This window comes from Anabrus simplex, chromosome 1 (genome assembly GCF_040414725.1).
Source record: "Anabrus simplex isolate iqAnaSimp1 chromosome 1, ASM4041472v1, whole genome shotgun sequence".
In the NCBI taxonomy this organism is placed as follows: Eukaryota; Metazoa; Arthropoda; class Insecta; order Orthoptera; family Tettigoniidae; genus Anabrus; species Anabrus simplex.
Genome location: NC_090265.1, coordinates 1053031471 through 1053052274, shown reverse-complemented (window position 1 = coordinate 1053052274; position 20804 = coordinate 1053031471). Strand labels below are relative to the sequence as shown.

The 20804-nt window shown below is 37.2% G+C and overlaps 1 protein-coding gene across 2 annotated transcripts in view; it reads left to right on the top strand.

Annotated features, from left to right (window-relative positions):
• Nucleotides 1-20804, top strand: part of LOC136857951 (synaptic vesicle glycoprotein 2B) — a 383254-nt gene that overhangs the window by 248495 nt on the left and 113955 nt on the right. Inside the window, exons 1-3 of one of the 2 annotated variants that reach the window (XM_067137081.2) lie at nt 1229-1302; nt 7701-7757; nt 15099-15191. In XM_067137081.2, coding sequence (XP_066993182.1) covers nt 1242-1302; nt 7701-7757; nt 15099-15191 — 211 coding nt within the window. In that variant the 5' untranslated portion in view covers nt 1229-1241. Of the gene's footprint in view, nt 1-1228; nt 1303-7700; nt 7758-15098; nt 15192-20804 lie in introns of those variants that run through there. The other variant, XM_067137082.2, reaches the window with a different exon arrangement.

The window sequence follows — 20804 nt, the reverse complement described above, 5'->3', positions numbered from 1 at the left end:
CCATCCTGGAAGCGGTTTTCCGTGGTTTCCCACTTCTCTAGACAAATGCCGAAATGGTACCTAACTTAAGGCCATGGCCGCTTCCTTCCCTCTTCCTTGCCTATCCTTTCCAATCTTCCCATCCCCCACCAAGGCCCCTCTGGACGAGGTACTGGTATCCCCTGACCCAATGTATCACGCTTCAGGACACTGCCCTTGAGGCGGTAGACGTGGGATCCCTCGCTGAGTCTGAGGGAAAAACCAACCCTGGAGGGTAAGCAGATTAAGAAAGAAGAAGTTGTACTTGGTTTAACCGAGTAATGACGTCATAGTACTTGCTCCGAACCGAACCGCTCCTTCCCCACCACTAGTTAAAACAAAACCTTCAGTTTCTGCTGTGGAGCAGGAGGGGGGAGGAGTAGAGCGTGTCAGCATGCATGCGACGATCGGTCTCTAATAAGCCTTCCACAAATAAAATTAACTCATGCTCCGCATATATGCCACTACTTAGCAAATGCACAGATTAATATATAGCATCACGCGATTATCAAATCATAAATTAAAATTCACTATAAGTTTTCTTTCTCTTATTTTTTCTTTTGCAAGGAGTCTGCAGCCCCCTCCCCCCCTAAAGGCCTGATCCCGCCTGCATTGCAAGCCCTAAAGACCCTAACATTTTGCCCCTGGATGTTAGGTCCCCTTTATACAACACAAGCATCAGTCTTATTTCGGGCTTAAAAGAACTTACACAGACTTGCAATCTAAATACTGTAGAAATTGACTATGTATACAAAACCCCTTCCTCCTCCTGATATGAGGAGTGTAAGGTATCATCATTATTATTATTATTATTATTATTATTATTATTATTATTATTAATATTATTATTATTATTATTATTATTATTATTATTATTATTATTATTATTATTATTATTATTATTATTATTATTATTATTATTATTATGTGTATATGTATATGTTGGTGTGATCGTGTTAATTTCAGCTATTCCTATTTAAAAATTGCCTTTAAATATCAAAGTATCACAATGATGAAATGTGAAAAAGTGATTATCTTGAAACTATAATGGATTTGATACTCTAGCTCTGTCATTTGTAATGCCTAAGTAGTAGTAGTAGCTCAACAACCCGAATTCTTCACTGTTAACAAACATTCTATAGTTATTATCTTGCCATTAGATGTGATTATATCTTACAGGACTTGGTGACTGTGCTTGCATTTTCAGGAGACAAACAACAGATATGGCTTCTGGAAGTGTCCGAATTGTACAAGACCCCAACTCCCCAGTTGTTCTTTTCCAAGGTAGCTTACTCATTCATGCATGCTATCACTGCATGAAAACCAAATCTGTGCTTCAGTGATAGTAAAATACAGATACTGTATGTGACAATATACAGGGAGGTTTACCTAAGTTTCTCACCTCAAATATCTTCTGACTAGTTATACATAGCAATAGCATACATAGCAATAGGCGGTTTTCCATGCGGAGCACAACCACCAAGGCAGTGATACGAAGTTGCTCCTACCCCTTAATCCTATTCCAATCTACAAAAAAACACTCCATGCAAAATTTTAACGCAATCGGACAACCTTCAAATGCTTCGAACTTGGAAAATAGTATAAGCACCAACTAATTTCATTCAAAAGCGGAATTCTGACCATTTTCTTTTTTGTTGATACAGAAATTAATGTGGTCAGATTCAGCCAACCCTCACAATTGTTTTAAAATGTTCTGAATCAAATTTGCCAAAAGTAAATTTCAAAAATTCTTAAAATAACATAGAAAAATTAAGAAATATTAGGGTTTTTGAATGAAACACACAATTTTTACAAGATAAATACATTTTTATTTTCAACAGTAATTTCTATCAAAACTGAACATTGCACATTATTTCTTTGTAAGAGCGGATTTTGTGGCAGTTGGATACTTTTCACGATTTTCAGTAACAATCTGTAAAACAAATTGTTTGTCAGTTTCATCTTGTGTGAGAATGTTTGATATCTCTTTCTGTAACGTCGTTTAAAACAACTTTGGTGAGAGAAAATCTGGTAAAGAAAGTTTTTTTATCGGAAGTTACTAAAGAAGTAAACTCAATGCTTGTACATACATACATACATACATACATACATACATACATACATACATACATACATACATCTTCATTATAGACTGTTATGCACTGTATACATTGTATACCCATTTCTATTGCATACAGAGTTGGTTGTAGGCCGACACATTCAGCGGTGCAATTATTTCCAGACATCTGCTACTAGCGAAAAAGAGTGCTGAAGTGTGCACATTTTCAAAATGTGGCGCCGTCTGTTATCAGTGGCCTGAAGATTATAGAGACAAGGGCTACACATGACTCGTATCTCGTGTTGATGTCGCTGAGGAGAGAGTCGCATCACCTTCACCGTGACTTCAATGTTCAGAAAGTTTGCACCAAATTTGAAAACGTGGACACTTCAATACTCCTTTTTGCCAGCACAACATGTTTGACTGTGGAAATAATTACGTTGCTGACTGTAATATGGCTGCCAACTCTTTACGAGAGAGAGTTATAATTCCATTTTTTTAAACAACTTGATATCGCTGCCTTGGTACTTATAAAAGCATGGACACATATTGCACGTTCTTTCATGAGCACAGAACCTCACCCACTTTACAGAATTGCACACAATGAATTTGACTTTATACACATTACATAAGGGGTTTAAGCTAAGTTGTACAGTTGTAGAAAAAGTATGTTAAATGCCACAAAAGAGCCATAGCTTCTTATACAATTTGCAAGATGGCTCTCAAACCCAGTAGTTACATTTACAAAATATTACCAGGGTCTTGAACCCAGGAGCCCATTTTTAAAAGTTTGCAATTATGCCCACATTCTAATTTGAAAATTAACAATCAATTGCTTGAAAAATAGTCTTACACTCATTATTTACAGTTCAGGAACATACACAAGAAAATAGGATCTACCTATCCATAGTTACCAGGAGCAGAAAGCCCATGCTACATGGCTGCAGAAGTGGAGAAGAAAGAAGTAGAAAGATAAATTGTAACGGCCAGAAAACAAAATGAATGGAGGCAAAACCCTAGCACTGCAGAGAAATTTTTCACATTATCTAATGGGGCACAAGGCCTGATGAAGCAGTGGCTTATCCATACTACTCGATGGCTAAGAATAGGAAGAAAGTTAAAAGTCAAAAAAGCGGATATTCAATTTAACGGTTAGAAAAACTTAGTCACCAAAATTTAAGTTGAGAGGAAGTTTAACGAGAGTACATCACCTATGCTTCCCTACATTTTACAAGTTCCCATTAATGAAAATGGGGAATGGAGGCCTACATTGAATCTAATTTACAAGAGAAAATCCTACATTAAAATTTAAGGAAACCAGAAACTGCAAATTACATTATAAAACAGGGCATAGAAATCTTCCCTAAGTACATATGCAGAAGTTCACATAATGAGTATTCTGCCTACATCATAACTGCTCTCTCACGCTGACTGCTGCCCGACCTCCATCGTTTCCATTTTCAGAGGAACCCTTCTCTCTGTAGCACTACTGATACTTCACTGCTGCAATACAAGACATTAGATACAGAAAATGTCACTCCTTATATAGTAGCTCGATGGAGTTTTCCAGAAGAAAAAGAAAGAGAAGACATCATTGGAGGATAGGTTTTTAGGAGAGGAGGAATATGATTGGAGGAACACTTTAATAGCAGGGATGGCAACAGACAAACAAAATAATACAGATCACCTGCTCAAATTTAATTTTTTTTAAACCTCAAAAGTCTTTGAACACTAGGTTTCGCTATTAAATCACTTGTAGTGACTTTTTTCTTCAAAGTTGAAACTACCGTATTTCATCAGAGAGTTAATGAGTTTTTAAGTAGGTTACACTACTGAGAGCTGGCGGACAATTTGAACAGCCAGAGAGGCATAACTCGTGGTTTGATAATAGCAATAACAATAATAATATGCCATTTGGGAAATAACCTCAACAGTTATTTAAAATTCAACAGCATTAAAACAGTTGGAATAATTGTGATAATAAGAAGCTATATTATATATCACATGGCAGTTCATGTAAAGAAAAGAAAAGAAAAGACGGACCTACTTGACACGTTCACTGTTCTACATTGAAAGTTGCATGGAAATATCTTCCCTCAAGAGATCACTAAATTTCAAACCTTGCTTCTAACACTCTTCTTCTTTACATGTTTAAATGTTCTACCTTGAAATAATGAAATAATCAAGGATATGTTAACGACAGAAATAAAAAAATAGTACCTATATCAAGATTACCTTAAAACTACTAGTAAAAAATCGAAGTCATATTCATACAATTCATGAAGATCCATGAAGGACTGGTAGAATAATTTTTTTTTCAGAAAGTGAGAGTCATAATAAATATCAATCTACTATACGAAACAAAGAAAATAATTGCCAAAATGTACCAGCGGCAATGGCAACTACTCTTCTGTAGATGGTGATGGATCATATGTTATTGCACTAACAGCCAGAATTATTATATTTAAAACACTAGGCTGATTTTTGTAGCTGTGAGTTTGAGAGAACGGCTGAACCAATTGACATCGTAAAGCATTCTGATGAAAGCTAGTGACCTGTAGATTTGCAGAGTTTCTTTAGAAGTATAAAAATGTCTTGCTGTATATTTTTAAAATATTAAAGAAAATGTAGCATTCTGATTGACAAATTCACTCACCAGTATCTCAAGGCTGCCTAGAGCGCTGAGTAGGTGGCACGATAGGGGAGGTGAAAGGGGATTGACATGTATGCACAGTCAGACACTCCCTGGTCAGCTGTACTCTGTGGTCAGGAATAGCTGCTGTTTTGCTGCCCAGTAGTGAACAGTGCACATTAGATTCAAAATTTCTCTAAATTTAAATGAGAGTTTGGTGTCTGGATTAAAATAAAATTCCAAAAGCACTTGATGATATTTGATTAGCATGGCTCAATATGGGTTAAACCCCCACCAAATAGTCATATATACTGTATATATCATAGATAATGACATTCTTGGGAGAGATTATTTTCATAAAGGTTTTGCCTGTTTTGCCACATGCTTATCACAAAACAGTTATTTATTTATAATTGTATTAAATACTCTCCCTTCTTCAACACATGCTGCTTACATAAAAATATTTGGGAAAATTGAAAAAATGGAATTCGCTGATATTTTTTTACAAGAAATTGGTAATGTAAACTACCCCTCTGTAGATGGTGATGGATCAAAAGTTATGGAACTACCAGCCAGAACTATCACTTAACAAATGTAGATATCCCCCAATAATATTAAATGGAATCATTATCCCTGTTGAAAACAAAGTTAAATCTTTAGGATTAATACTGGACAGAAACCTTGACTGGACAGAACACATAACTGCTATATGCCAAAGAATATTTTCCTCCCTTCACTCAGTGACGTTGTGCACGGCAAACAAAGTGGCATCCTCTCTAACGGACTTCAGAGAGCTAAGAATGCTTGTGTCTGCTTTATAATGAATATTCCAAAATTTCATGTTATAACTCCTGTTTTCCATGAGCTAAATTGGCTTAAACTAAACCAGCATTGTAACTAACATTCATTGCTTGTGTTCTACAAAATAATATACAAGCAGACACTCTCTTATCTAATAGATTATTTCCAGTTGCTCTCAACTGTTCATAACATCCCGACCAGAGCTGCAGCTAACCTAACCCTCAAAATACCAAATCACAGATCCACTCTCTACAATAATTATTGTGTTGTCAGTACAATTCAAACATGGAATCCACTGCCCAGTGACCTAAGGGACACCCTGACAGGTGCACATTACGAGGACATTCTTTCAGACCATCTGCATCCCTCTCTGGCCCTCTGTGGTGGCACGCAGGTGGTTGGAGGAGCACTCCAGTAAATTTACGACCATGGATTGGTCCTCCAGATCCCCCGATCTTAATCCAGTTGAGCACTTATGGGATGCTGTCGATGCTGGTGTACACTCCATGAACCCCGCACCAACTACGCAAGACCAACTGTGGGTAGCAGTGCAAGATGCATGGGTACAGATCCCTCCAGAATGATTCCAACACCTTGTAGAGTGGATGCCTCATCGCTGCCGTTTTGAGGGTTTGTGGAGGAGCAACTCGTTATTAACATCACATTCAGTGTCTTTCCATGACTTTTGGCCACTCAGTGTATTGCTGACCTGTATGTACATTATAAGACATGGTCTCATAGAATAGCAGGCTTCATAGCCTGAATCATGCCATGTAAATAAATAAATAAATAAATAAATAAATAAATAAATAAATAAATAAATAAATAAATAAATAAATAAATAAATAAATGTGAACTTCCCTTCACATTTTGGTTGTTTTTTTTTTTTTTTTTTGTTTTTTGTTTTTTTTTTGTTTTTTTTTTGCTTTACGTCACACTGACACAGATAGGTCTTATGACGACGATGGGACAGGAAAAGCCTAGGAATGGGAAGGAAGCGGCCATGGCCTTAATTAAGGTACAGTCCCAGCAATTGCCTGGTGTGAAACCACAGAAAACCATCTTCAGGGCTGCCGACAGTGGGATTCAAACTCACTATCTTCCGGATGCGAACTCACAGCAGCGCGTCCCTAACCACACAGCCAACTCGCCTGGTCCTTCAGAATTTATGTGCTGGCAAAATATAATGTTTTTATAAAATATATGTGAAATGTTTATATTAATACACAGAAGTATTTTACTTACTAGTTAGTATGTGGTAACAGCACTGGGATGGACTAGAAGATAGAATTGTTTAAATCAATATCATCATTTGTAATTTGCATGATGGTATTTCTTGCTCATGCTATCCTGAATTGCGAATTGTATGCAAATGAACATGAAAGTGCTTTGGACTCAAGCCTGCTGTCTTAACAGTGGAGCCCCTTCTCGTTTGTAACATATTATTGACTGCATGGCTATCAAATATGCAAACTTGAAAGAAAAATGAGTTTTTGGTCTCTGGTAAATGATTATGCTTGTCTCTATAACTGCAAAAATTTCTGAAATTCTTGTTCTCATTGCTGCCTACATACATTTGAATAGCTTCCCAATAAATTTGTAATATGTAATTCATATCCTACAGGCCTAGTATGACAATATTATTTGTTAGAGACTTCTGTCACAGTATCATGAACCTGAAAAATATATGTATAGTTTAATGAAGTAATATTTAGAAAAATAGGAACCCAAAAGGGAACTAAGACCATATAACAGGTCACTGTGGGAGAAGAAGGAAGGACAAACTTGAAAACACAAAACACATCTTCACACACTGCTGTTTTGAAGATGGGCTCTCTTTTAATCTATCTCAGTTCTTTACATCCATCTTTTCTCGGCCCTCAATGAGGTTTCTGCTTCCCAGTTGGGAAATGAGGGAAAAGCCCAGCTACTTCAAGACCAGGGTATGAAGATGTGGACATTGTCCTGGGTTGGGTTTTTTTTGTTTTTTTCTTTCATTTTGTATTTCTTTTTGTTTCCTCTTTCCACACTGGCCTGTCATTGCATTTCTGTTCCTTTTCATGGTCTATCTTCCTATACATGACTTGATTTATCACTTGTTTGCTCCTTTCCATCACCAACACTATGTCTGTAGCCTTCTTTTAGAAACTCCCTTCATACATATTTTAATATGTTTTCTTCTTATTCCAGACAGTGATGTAAAAGACGAACGAGTAAACGGGTGTCCAAAAGAGGTGGAGCTTGGAGGTGAGGAACTTTTCTTAGCATCATCACAGTAGTAAACCCAGTGAAGGGAAATTGGTCAAAACTCAGAGCTAATTTTTAAAAATACATTGATTAGTAATTTTTGTATTAAATCTCATGCATTATAGTAAATAATGGTGTAGATCTTTAAATTTAACATTAATTATCCCTGAGGTATGCTGACTGGGGAAATATTTCTTAATTTCTTCTTAATTCCTCTTCTTTGCAGTCTATAGCAAGTCCAAAAGAATAGTTTTGTTACACTGCTAACAACAAAGAGTTACCAGCTCATTATTATGTGATGAGACAGTAAATATGACTTGTTTTCATTATTCTGATAAAATAATAAATAAATAATCACTTTAGAATATAACTAAGAATTTAAAGTTCCAGACTAAACAAAGTGGTTCTCAATACAATACTGTTGGATTTTGAGCCTGCAAGAAAGAACATCAGAAACACACCTAGGAGATTAAATTCAGCCCCATCAATGCCTATAAAAAGATAAACTCATTACACAACAGCCCTCAAGGGCTAGCAGGTGACTGCTGATCAGACAGTAGACCTGCAGATTATGAGGTGACATGTGGTGAGCATGATGAATCCTCTTAGCTGTTATTCACTTTCTGTAGACTGAGGCCATTATCTCACCATCGGTTAGCTCCTTGATTGTTCTAACATAGGCTGAGTGGACCTCGAACCAGCCCACAGATCAAAGTTTTAAAAATCCCTGGTTTAGCCTGCCCAGGAATCAAACCCAGAGCCTCCAGGAACTATGCATGCTCAGTACCCCTAGTCTGTGGGACCAGCCATCGGTGTCTATAACCCTCTTCTAATGTTCTGAAAAGCTATGGAACCTTCAGTGGTGCAACTCCATGGAATGTGAGCCGAAGAGGTTATCAAGTATATCAAGAGTTTGGAACCATCATCATCTGAGATGGTCATCTAATGTGGTGATGGGAAGGGGTAACATCAGGGCAATATTCTGGATGCATTACTGTTTTATAGCCAAAGTGGATACGTGTCCTGAATGACATTAGTACATGTATTATCCTGTAATAGAAAGATATCTTTGATTTTGATATTCACAAGTTCTGCTTGAGCAAGTTCCAGTTGCTCTAAGTATATACGTTAGGTCGGTCCACTGAGCTGGTAACTGTTTGTGATACTACATCACAAAAAGATGGTAGAGGAGGTAGGAACCATAACTGAGTGGTTGATGATCAACATTTGGGCTGAATATGCGGAACCAAGGGGATAGGTGAACAAGGCCTCATTCCGTCAGTTCGCCACTCACCCTCCCACTGCCCCCACTGCTCCAAGAGGCATGTGATAGTTTTGGAGTATTTTTCCCAATCCTTGCCTTAAATAGTAAATATCAAAAGCAGATACTGTAGTATTTGGCCAATAAAAAGTTGATCTCTCAGGTCATCCCAAACTGATAAAATGTGTTTTTCATTGGACAATAAGCTAAGTCTGCCAACTTCTTTGAAATTATTTAAGAAAAGTTTATATACAGGTTAACAATAATTGATAGAGAATCTGCCACCTGGATGACAGTCCTAAATGCAGATCAATGACTTATTTATTTATTTGTTTGTTTGTTTGTTTGTTTGTTTGTTTGTTTGTTTGTTTGTTTGTTTGTTTGTTTGTTTGTTTGTTTGTTTGTTTGTTTGTTTGTTTGTTCTAATATTAGATTTATCTTTGATCATTCCTCTCCAAAATTTCTTTCATCTTGCTCTCCTTTCACCACATAAAGAGAACAAGACACTCCACATTAGATAGCAGGTTTGTTATAGCCTAATGCTCTAATGAAAGCTATATGTAGGCCTATTAACATTTGAATATTCCAATAGTAATAGAAAATACATTAAAGAAATGGCACAGCACACATTAGGATCTGATTTCAAATTAGTTTTGTGTAGATACTTCATAGTACCCAGAAGAGGCATAGACCTATTTCATAGTACTGCCAGGACTTAGCACAACTTTGCCATACTAACTTAGATTACAGTCACAAACAGGTGCCAAATAAAGTCATGTACCATATAGAGATATGAACATGAAAAGGAACACATGATGGGATAAACACACTAACCCTCCTCCTGGATATTTTTCATTGGTGTATACGGAGGGCTATCAGCGAAGCCCAAACCTCAAATAAGATGGAAATCTAAATCACATTATAATGTAAGCATCTGACACATCATTCCATTTACAAAACTTGAAAGCAACAAAGAAAAAACGTCACTCGTATTTCTGAGTGCAAAGCATCGGAGAATGATATCACTGTCCAGGCACTGTGCTCCTCTCCCCTTGCCTCACCTTGTGCAGACAGTTGCTGAAGATGCGGAACCAAGGGGATAGGTGAACAAGGCCTCATTCCGTCAGTTCGCCACTCACCCTCCCACTGCTAATGAGGGAAAGGGAACTCGAATTCTTGAAGTTCTCCGGAAGACTCTGAAAAGACACGATTGATCCATGTACTGAGGTGTCACATGTTTGCTGTTTCATGTACAAGACATTTTACTGGTTGTTTATAGCTGAGAAAATTATTTTTTTCGTTTCAGTAGTATTACGGTTCTCAGAACAATTTTAGTTTATTTGAAGTTAGGTCCAGTGTATAACTTGTCTGACAGTGTGGGTTTACTTTTGTAAAAAAGGCTGAACCATATAAAACAGGTACCGAATTAACCATTTTCGCAACTGAAGTATGCAGACAAATTGCTGATAGTTCAAAATAGTAAGCCTACCCACATCTTCTCCGGAATCAACCTCGTTGTTCTCTTAATTTCACTGGTTTGGGGACTGGGTCTTTCGTTCACTAGTTTATTATCTTCCTCGGTAGATCAGTTGTGGTGTCCGACCATTGATCATGGGTTCAATTCCAAACAACCATGCCTTCCTCATCATATGTATTTCCAGACCTCATACTTCTGACTTAATTATATAGATAACAGAGTGCTGGTATTTCACTAGCATCTACTTCTACATTCTTGTAGGAAGTCACCAACGCTGCTGTTACAGGAGTAATATAATTTTCTTTTTTATAGGTAGATCTACTACAATGAAATGCAATCTTTTAGGTTTAGTGTTCTCTTTTGTTTGGAATCAAACCTGTGATCATGGGTTGGACACCACCACCAATCTACCGAGGAAGTTAATAAACCAGTGAACAATATGTACAGCTGTAGGTAATGCTGTAAAATTCTACATTTTAATTTAATAATAATAATAATGATAATAATAATAATAATAATAATAATAATAATAAGAAGAAGAAGAAGAAGAAGAAGAAGAAGAAGACGACGAAGAATAAGAAGAAGAAGTAGAAGAAGAAGAAGAAGAAGAATAGTACATGCAGAGTCCTGCACAAATATCCAAAATATTATCCGCATCTGGATCTGCATGTACAAATTTTGTAAACATTCAACTGCATTACACTGAAGGTACTGAAATGGATAGGTCTGTTAACATATTAATACAATAGGCCTGATACCCAGCACCAGATCACCTACAGCAACAGGTTTACTAGGAATTTCCTCTTGCGACTACCAACATATTGAGCTGTTCTCTTTCGGAACCTTTGTTCCTTCCATTAATTGCGAGCAGGAGCCTGTTAGGTTTAGGTCTGATTTACGGCTTTATGGTCTTTATATATCACTATCCTCCCATATCAGTCTCAAGGGTCACCTAACCACAAGCAAAAATAAGAGGATACCTGAATGAAAATTAATAAACTTCCTTATTTAGAAATTGCCAGCAAAATTATCCGTACTGTCATACAGTTTGTATATGTCAAGACACTAACTTCATGGATATCCACAGGTAAATATGCAGATATCTGCATCCATGCAGGACTCTATGCATAGCCTCTGGAAAGGCTTGATGGTGACCCAATGAGGATGAAATGAATGGCAAAGACATCATAAACACCCAATCCCCAAGTTAGGGGAATTAAGAGTACAAGGAGTTCGATCCCAAGAATTGAACCGGGGCCAGCAGACCAAACGCAAGCATTCTACCCATTTAGCAACAAAGCTGGGCTTTAATTTGCTAAACACTATACTACCATTTCCACTGATCAGGTGTCGAGTATTGGCAGTGGCAGAGGCATAGCAGTAGCCTATGAAACAGGCTTGACAACACAGCAGGCTAATCCAGCAGCTCAAAACCAAAACGCTTAAAACATGTTCACTTAACCAATTGTTGAAAAGGTGTGTCGGGGGGGTAGTAACCTAAGTCTAGTGGTACCCCACGTCTTGATCCCAGCATATGCCACTGATCTGCTTCCAAAAAGCCCCAATGTCACATTCAGCCATCCACCTAACCTCAAAAACAGTCTTACTCACTATGAACCATACGCAACCTCTACGCCCTTTTGACTCTTTCCCACATGAACACAGCTGCTTACATATACAAGCACCACTTTTACCAGTAGCATCACCAGCAAGTCTTACCCCCATATAAGGTTATCATGACTGCACTTCATCCGACATCATCTACCATCTTCAGTGCAGATTCTGCCCAGTTTTCTATATAGGTAAATGTATATGCAGCCACCATAGTAACTGCAAAACTCCTAACATCTCCATTCACAGTAGGATGACATCTAACATTACTATTCTACCCTCCACTGATGAAAGATGCAGACAAAAAGTTTGAACCGATGTCTTTGTTTTATGTGTACTGTATCCCTATGGTCTTCAAGAGATTTCTTGGGTAGTTGATGTGTGGAAGATTATCTACACATAAATGGAACACACATACACAATATGATAATGCAAATCTATGCCTTTAGAACAAGTAACACTCACTACAAATTGCCCTAAACTTTGCTTGTCACTTTCCTACCATAATAGTACTGTACACAAGTATTTTGGCAAAGAGTGTATTACACAAATGTACATCCTATTAGTTACAGCTAGTGACTTAGGAACCAAAAGTAATGGGTGGCATTTGGTTACATAGTGTAAATAGATGGTCAAAGATTCTAACAGATACAGAACAGAAAGGGGGATTTTTCATGTTAATCATTATGTTTTCTACATTCAAATAATTTTAAAAAAAGGAAAATTAAAATAAAAGCAAGTATCGTATGCAGCTTGTTGTGACTATTGATACCATAATCATAGCAATGAGACCTCTAGTTTTATATAGAATGTGAACCATAGTGACATGTCAAAAAAACGCAAACCATTGGCTGGGTTATGATCCTCAGCCACTTTGGTGAGGAGCCAGTAACAATGTAACTTGGTTATCGTGCCCCTCACCCTAAAATTGCTTCCACAGTCTGAACTGTGAAGTGGTAATGTGCACATGCATTGTAAAGCTTGTGCAGCTGTCTTCAAAATCACTGAATATCTTTTAAAAAGACTTTCTTCAGCTTATCCCATGGCCACTGGAGTCACCAAGACTTATTTTCGTTTTGGCTGGGGTGGGGTTAAGACCAGATGTCCTTCCTGATGCCAAATGATTTTTGAAGCAAACATTCCAACTCAGGACCAACCAGGATTCAAGCCTGGGTCGTCCGAGCATAAAGCCAAGAGCTAAATCACTCTGCTAATCATGCATACCCCTGTTTAAATATGAATGCTTAATGCTGGAAATTCACTTCACCTTTTTTTTTTTTTTAATAGAAAATAATCACCAGTAATTACTGATGAGCAATGATTGATTTTCAATGTCTGTCACTAAAACTTGCTTAAAACTGCCTCATTAGATTTCTAACAACTTAATTTCTCTGAAGTCCTTGGGAAATTTCTGTTAAGGCTTCAGCTTTTCCTCTAGGAGAACATAGCTCTAATTGAATGAATGTTCTTCTCACATGAAAGCAATAGAACATAGTAGAACTCCAACACGTGACTATGCAAACTCTAAAAGAATTATTTGTACTCAGAACATCCAACTTGGGCAACCCTTATATTGTAGAATAAAGTGCACAGCCTAAACTAAAAAACAAATACATGGAATTCTGTTGAAAAATATTTTATCTCTCTAAAATTAGGATTTTATTTCAAATATTTCCATTGGTTTTCTAAATTCTCACTGCTTTCAGGGACTTCTCTTAGTAGTTACTGAACTAGGGCAGTGGTATAACTCTTAAATTTAAAAAAATTGAAATAAACAATCACAAGACAAAATACTTCAAAGAACGAGATTCAGCTTAACATATCCACACAGACACACATGAGATGCTGTCAGTTGGTACAATTAATTTTTTCACATATATTCACAAATTAACACACACATAACCTTAATCACAGTATCACAACAAAACACTTCACTTCGAGAATATCAACAAAGCTGCCATTATTAAAAACAACTGCCAACACTTCAATATGGAGGTTACCGGGCGAGTTGGCCGTGCGCGTTGAGCCGCGTGGCTGTGAGCTTGCATCCGGGAGATAGGGGGTTCGAATCCCACTGTCGGCAGCCCTGAAGATGGTTTTCCGTGGTTTCCCATTTTCACACCAGGCAAATGCTGGGGCTGTACCTTAATTAAGGCCACGGCCGCTTCCTTACAACTCCTAGGCCATTCCTATCCCATCATCGCCATAAGACCTATCTGTGTCGGTGCGACGTAAAGCCCCTAGCAAAAACAAAAAAAAAATTAAAAAATGGAGGTTACAACTTTGAAACACAGTTGAAAACAGATGACTGTGTATTTCAATATGGAGACTGCAAATATTGCATATCAGCCTGGGATATATACTTGCTACACCATAACTCTACAAAACAACAACTAACTTTGACCGTCAAGATCATCCCCTTATATATGTGTGCCTGGACAGGCTTCTAGAAAGTTACATTACAAAATATATCTTCATGAAAATTCTGGAGTGTTTAATACATAGGTTATAATGTATAGAATATTCTCAATTGTTCTCGTGCCTATTACCATTCTGGAAGTTACAGTGTGCTTCACAATTATGAATTACAGTTTATATATACAGGTAAGAATAAATTATAATATTAATTTACAGGTATTTACATTAACTGGACTGATATAAATGTTTATATACAGTGCTTGTTTCATGACATAACCTCAAAAACGACGCGATCATATCGCATGTAGTAATAATAATAATAATAATAATAATAATACCATAATACCAAACGGATGTAACACTTCACTGCTATACATACAATAATAATAATTGTAAAATAATTGAAAATTAATAATAATAATCACGATCATAAAATAATAATAATTCGGGCTCAATATCTGCATTAGTTACCATGGATGAAAGAACATTGTTTTCAAGTTATACCTGTTATCGCACTTGCATCAAATTCAAATGACAGATAATCATAATGATGTTTTCTTTCTTCAACGTTTAGGTTTGGCACCAAAGGATGCACAAAAGCTCGATGTAGAGAAAAGCAAAGAAAGTTACGAGAAGGCAGACTTCGAAAAGGCAATTGAACTTACAGGTTAGTAATAAACTTTGAGCATATCATAACAGAAAATCTCAAGTGTGGATATGGTACTTATTAAAATGCTGGTATTTGATAACAACAATGATGATACTCAGATATTGTCATATGGGCAATATTTTGCTCACAAAAGTGAGAGCAAGATTACTTAGCATTCTCTGATAGAGATAATCTACCAGTAATTAATACATAAGTTTTATATGTCCTTTGATATAGCTTAGACTTTTATGAAGAATTCGTATTGTTTTTGATGAATCTAAAGGTACGTGGATATGATATAGTTTGCAATCTGCACTTTGACAAACAATTTTACCTGTGTTTGGTAATACGTATAAGAACTTGGTGTGAAAATTACTGTAACTAAATATTGTACTCAAACCTGTTTTTGTATTAAATCCTCCTTTTTTTCATCATCTAAAACAATTATCTGCAACAAATTAGACATAAAATAAAATAAGGGTGTATATATAACAGGGAGATACCTGTATGTTTTTTTTTACAATGGGCTTCACACTGCACCAACACAGATAGGTCTTATGGATAATGGGATAGGAAAGGGCTAAGAATTAGAAGGAAGTGGCCATGGCCTTAATTAAGGTACAGCCCCAGCATTTGCCTGGTGTAAAAATGGGAAACCACAGAAAATCATCTCCGGGGCTGCCGACAGTGGGGTTCGAACCCAGTATCTCCTGAATGCAAGCTCACAGCTGCACGGTGATACCTGTATGTGATAGAAAAGGAACTCAGAAATCCCTACTTACATTTATTTTTATTTTTCTTGAAATTAGAAAAGCCTATCAGCAAATAGGCATGTGTTGCATGGACAAGGGCCTTTATTTATATATCAAGTGTTGCATCACAAATCTTCAGTGCTCAGTCAGTTCTCAGTTATAAGTTAACACAAGAAGAAGTGTTAGATGTGAACTGTAAATTATTCAAGTTCTGGAATACCACCCACAAAATGATCCAATCTTCCTGAATAGAAAAATATAGAATGGTGATTAGTACACAGGGAGCTGGAAGTCAAGAAAGGATGACTTAAATTTGTTAGCATTAAATTTTATACTGTATGTATTCTAAGGACGGGAAGAGATTTAATATATATATTTACCAGACATTGTAATAAGAGTTGAATCATAGCTAAGAAGTATGGATGCAGAAATGTGAAGATCTCGACAGTGTTGTGAGATGGACAGTAGATAATGGTATGATGGTAAACGGGGTGAAAAGTTATGTTGTAAGTTTCACGAAGAGGAAAAGTCCTCTCGATTTTAATTACAGCATTGATGCGAGTGGAAGTACCTCGTGGAGATCACTGTAAGTACCTAGGTGTTAATATTAAGAAACATCATATTAACGGAATCATAAATAAAGGTTGCTGATCTCTTCCTTTGGTTATAAAGGTATTTAGAAGTTGTAGTAAAGATATGAAGGAGAGGGCATATGTTGTGTTATGTAACCTCTTTGTATCAAGATATTGATTATGGCAAATATCTGAGTATTATTGCTGTTGGATTATGTGTAGTACAGAATAAACCAGATATGTTAAAAGACTATTATTCATTCATGGATATGCTCAACATTACATGGTGTCAGGTGTTGTATGAGTGATATCATTTATGACCTGTCTGGCCTATTCAATCAAATGGAAAATACCACTACTCATAAAATGGAAGGTACCAGCTGTTACCAAATCTCCCCTCCTAAGAAATTTAACTTTAGAGAGCTATCAGATTAGCCTCGATTGATTGGAAGGTTTGAACGTTCTAGAGTTTTGTCTGGATAGAAGTGCAAGGGCGAGGAGGAACAAGTGAGCATGCTATTATATTGTTTGGGGGACAAGGGTGAAGATCGGTTGATGCTCTTTGGTTTGAATAAGCCAGATGGTGGGGAATGTGACAAAGTCAAGGGAAGGTTTGAAAAGTTTCTTGGATTTAAGACAAATATTGTGTGTCTAACAGCTAAATACCCTCAAAAGAAGATAGATGGAGGGGGAACCTATAGATTCTTTCATTGATTGTTTTTATAGGTTAGCTGGCCAATGTCAATTTGAAAATTTGAGAGACAGTTTAATTAGAGATCTGATCATTATAGGTGTCTTAGATCAGGCTCTTTTGGAAAAATTACAAATGATAGACATTCTGGATCTTAATAAAGCTGTACAAATGGCAAGAAGGCTGGCAGCTTGAAACAACAACAGCGAGTTGTTTTTAGTGATAAGGGAAGTTCTGCTGATGTTGCTGCTATAATTGTTCCAAAACTTCAACGTCACGACAACTCCCATCTAACATTCCTAGGTGGAATACGTGTCCTGATTGTGGATATGACAGGAGTCACAAGTTTTGCCCTGCTGCTAATGTTGTATGTCATTATTGTGGAAAAGTAGGCCATTTCATAAAGTGTTTAAGGCACATACACAAAACAAGTCAGTCTTTGTGATACAAGATAGCTAGCGTCAACAGGAAGAGAATGATTATAATTGCGAATGGGCAGTCCTGGAATTGAACCTTGAGTCTTGGAAGCGACCCATAAAAATTGTTGAACAGGAAGTAATGTTACCGACGGCGCTGTTATAGGCATTGATTTATCTAATAAATTTGGCCTTAAGTTAGTGAAAACTGATAGAAACTTGTAGTGTCACTAAATCTCCTTTAACTGTAAAAGGAGTGACCAGTGTCTACTCAGGTATAAGGATAGGCAGACTTTAGATGTATATGTGGTCAAGCCTGTCCTCCATTAGGCAGAGAGGCACTGTTCAAATTAAACCTAGTCAACTTAAATATAGATGAAGTGAGACTTGATGTTGTTAGAAGATTCCCTGGTGTATTTAATAACAAACTTGCAATGGCGTATATAATCAGTGCATGCCGTAACGTGACAATACCATTAAGAGATGGAGTTAAAGCAGAGCTAGACAGGATGATTAAGCAGGGGATAATCAAGCCAGTAGAAGAACCTACACCTTGGTGTGACCCTGTGGTTGTGGTGCCACGCAAAGATGATAGGGTTTGCATATGTGTGGACTACACACAGCTAAACAAATATGTTCAATGGGACATGATGAGTCTCTTGGTGTATTAGAGGGTGGAAAAACTTTTACAAGTCTAGATGCATATACTGTAATGGGTTCTGGCAGATCCCTTTTGAACCCAATAGCTATAAACTCACAACATTTATAACCCCATTTAGCAGATTTTGTTTAAAGAGGGTCCCCATGGGGCTTATATCTGGTTCAGGAATTTTTTTAAATATGTTCATCAGATATTATTACAGTCTCTAAGGAGTTGTTAATTTCATGGATGACAATACTTGTTGAGAGTGAGGATGCAGTTCAACTCCGTGAACAAGTCATGAAGGTATTAGGTAGACCCAAAGAATACAGAATTAGCCTAACCTGAAAGGGGCCAAAAGGTAAAATTCTTAGGCCACATACTAGAGGACAGCAATATCCTACCTGATCCTGAGAAAGTCTTGGCAATATAAAACCTAAAAACCCCAGTAATGTACCTGAGTTACGACAGTATCTTGGAATGGTGAACTATATAATAAAATTCATCCTGAATCTTGCTGAATTGACTGTCCCTCTGTGGAAATCGCCAAACAACAATTGCCAATGGGTCTGGACACATGTACAACAGGTGGCATGGGAAAAGTTTAAAGATATTCTTACATCGCCTCTGACTCTACAGATATATGGAAAAGGTTTACCTACCAGAGTTATAGCAGATTCTTCTTCATATGGGATGGGAGCCATTTTGGAGTGGTTCAATGCCAGTATGTTACGCATCAAGATCACTGACTACTACGGAGCAAAGATAATACCAAGGCTTTGGCCTTGACATGGGCATGTAAGAGATTTCAGGCTTATTTATTGGGTGTATCCTTCGAATTAAACATGGATTATAAGCCACTAGTAGAGTTGTTGGGAAGTAAACCACTAACTAAATTAAGTGATGTTCTGCATGGGTACAGAGACCCAGAATGCATGTGTTGAATTTTGACTATGTTGTTAAATATATACCAGGCAAATTAATTGCTGTTCCTGACTGTCTGTCCTGCAATCCCTTGGACGTTGCACACAGTTCAGAAAGTTGATATGATTATGAACGAATGTTTATAGATAACATTGTCCAAGCACTGCCGCGCTCTGGCTCTAAACTCCAAGAAAAAAAACGAGTACAAGAAGATGATGCCAAATGCAAAGAAATTGTCAGAAATATTCCACAGGATAAATGGGAAAGATCGTCAATGTTCTGGAAACATAGATCAGAGCTGAACATTGTGAAAGGCTTGTTAATAAAAGGCATGCATACCGCGAGAGCTTCAACAACAACGTTTGGAAAAGTTTCCTTGTGGACACCAGGGATTGGTTAAATGCCGAAGATGGCTCAAGGAGTCGATGTGGTGGGCAGGATGCTCAAAGGACTCAAGTGTATTATAACTAACTGCAGAGTATGTTTGGAAAACAGGCGGGAGCCCCATGCTGACCCCTTAATGACTGGAGAATTGCCACAACATCCGTGGCAGCAAATCTCAGTGGGCTTATTGAAACACAATGGCAAATGGTACCTGGTTATTCAAGATTACTACTTGTGTTTCTTGGAGCTGGTGTACATAGACTGATTGACATCCCAAGTGGTTATAACGCGACTGAAAAATGTGTTCACGCATCATGAGGTACCTATACTTCTCCATTCAGACGGAGGCACCCAATTCGTGTCTGAGTAGTTAAAAACATTTGCTGTACTATATGGGTTTTCATGTGAAGTATCAAGCCCCAGATACCCTCCAGCAAATGGAGGTGTTGAGAAAGTGGTTGATATAGTGAAGAGGATTCTTTCAAAATGCAATGACGTCAACCTGGGACTTCTCAAATATAGGAACTCTCCATTAGAATTGAGTCTTTCACCTGCCGAGTTGCTGTATGATAGAAAGCTGCAATCCACTTTACCATTGGTAATGACTTTCCAATTGATATCTCACAGGAGTTTAACCAATTTTGAAACAACAATTATAAAATAAAACTGCAGAACAAACAATATTTTGATCAAAGGAATGGGGTACAAATGCTTCCACCTCTCGGGACATGCAGTGATATCGAACTGTTCCTAGGAAATTTGTTTTTCTCCATTCATATGTGATCTAAACTCAACAAGAAAATTTCGTTAGACAGAACAGAAGATTCCTAGAGCAGGTGAGGCATGATCAGACATCATTAACAACACCAGGTCACACAACAGCTTTCGATACATTAGAGGAAGATGAGCTTTTGCCCACAGCTGTTGAAGACCAACATCGAACATCAGAACCTGGGAATCAGGAGGCGTCTAACCCGAGAATGATCATGAGTGCTAGAGTTCAAAGACTGCTGGTCATGTTTCAAGACTATGTACTTAATTGAACATGTGCATAAAATTCCATTGATTTATCATCTATTTATTCATTAATAAGAAAAGAGAGATGTTGTGTTATGTAAACTCTTTGTATCAAGATATAGATTACAGCAAATATCTGAGTATTGTTGATGTTGGGTTACGTGTAGTACGAAATAAGTCAGATATGTTAAAAGACTAGAGTTCATTAATGCATACGCTCAACATTACAGCATAT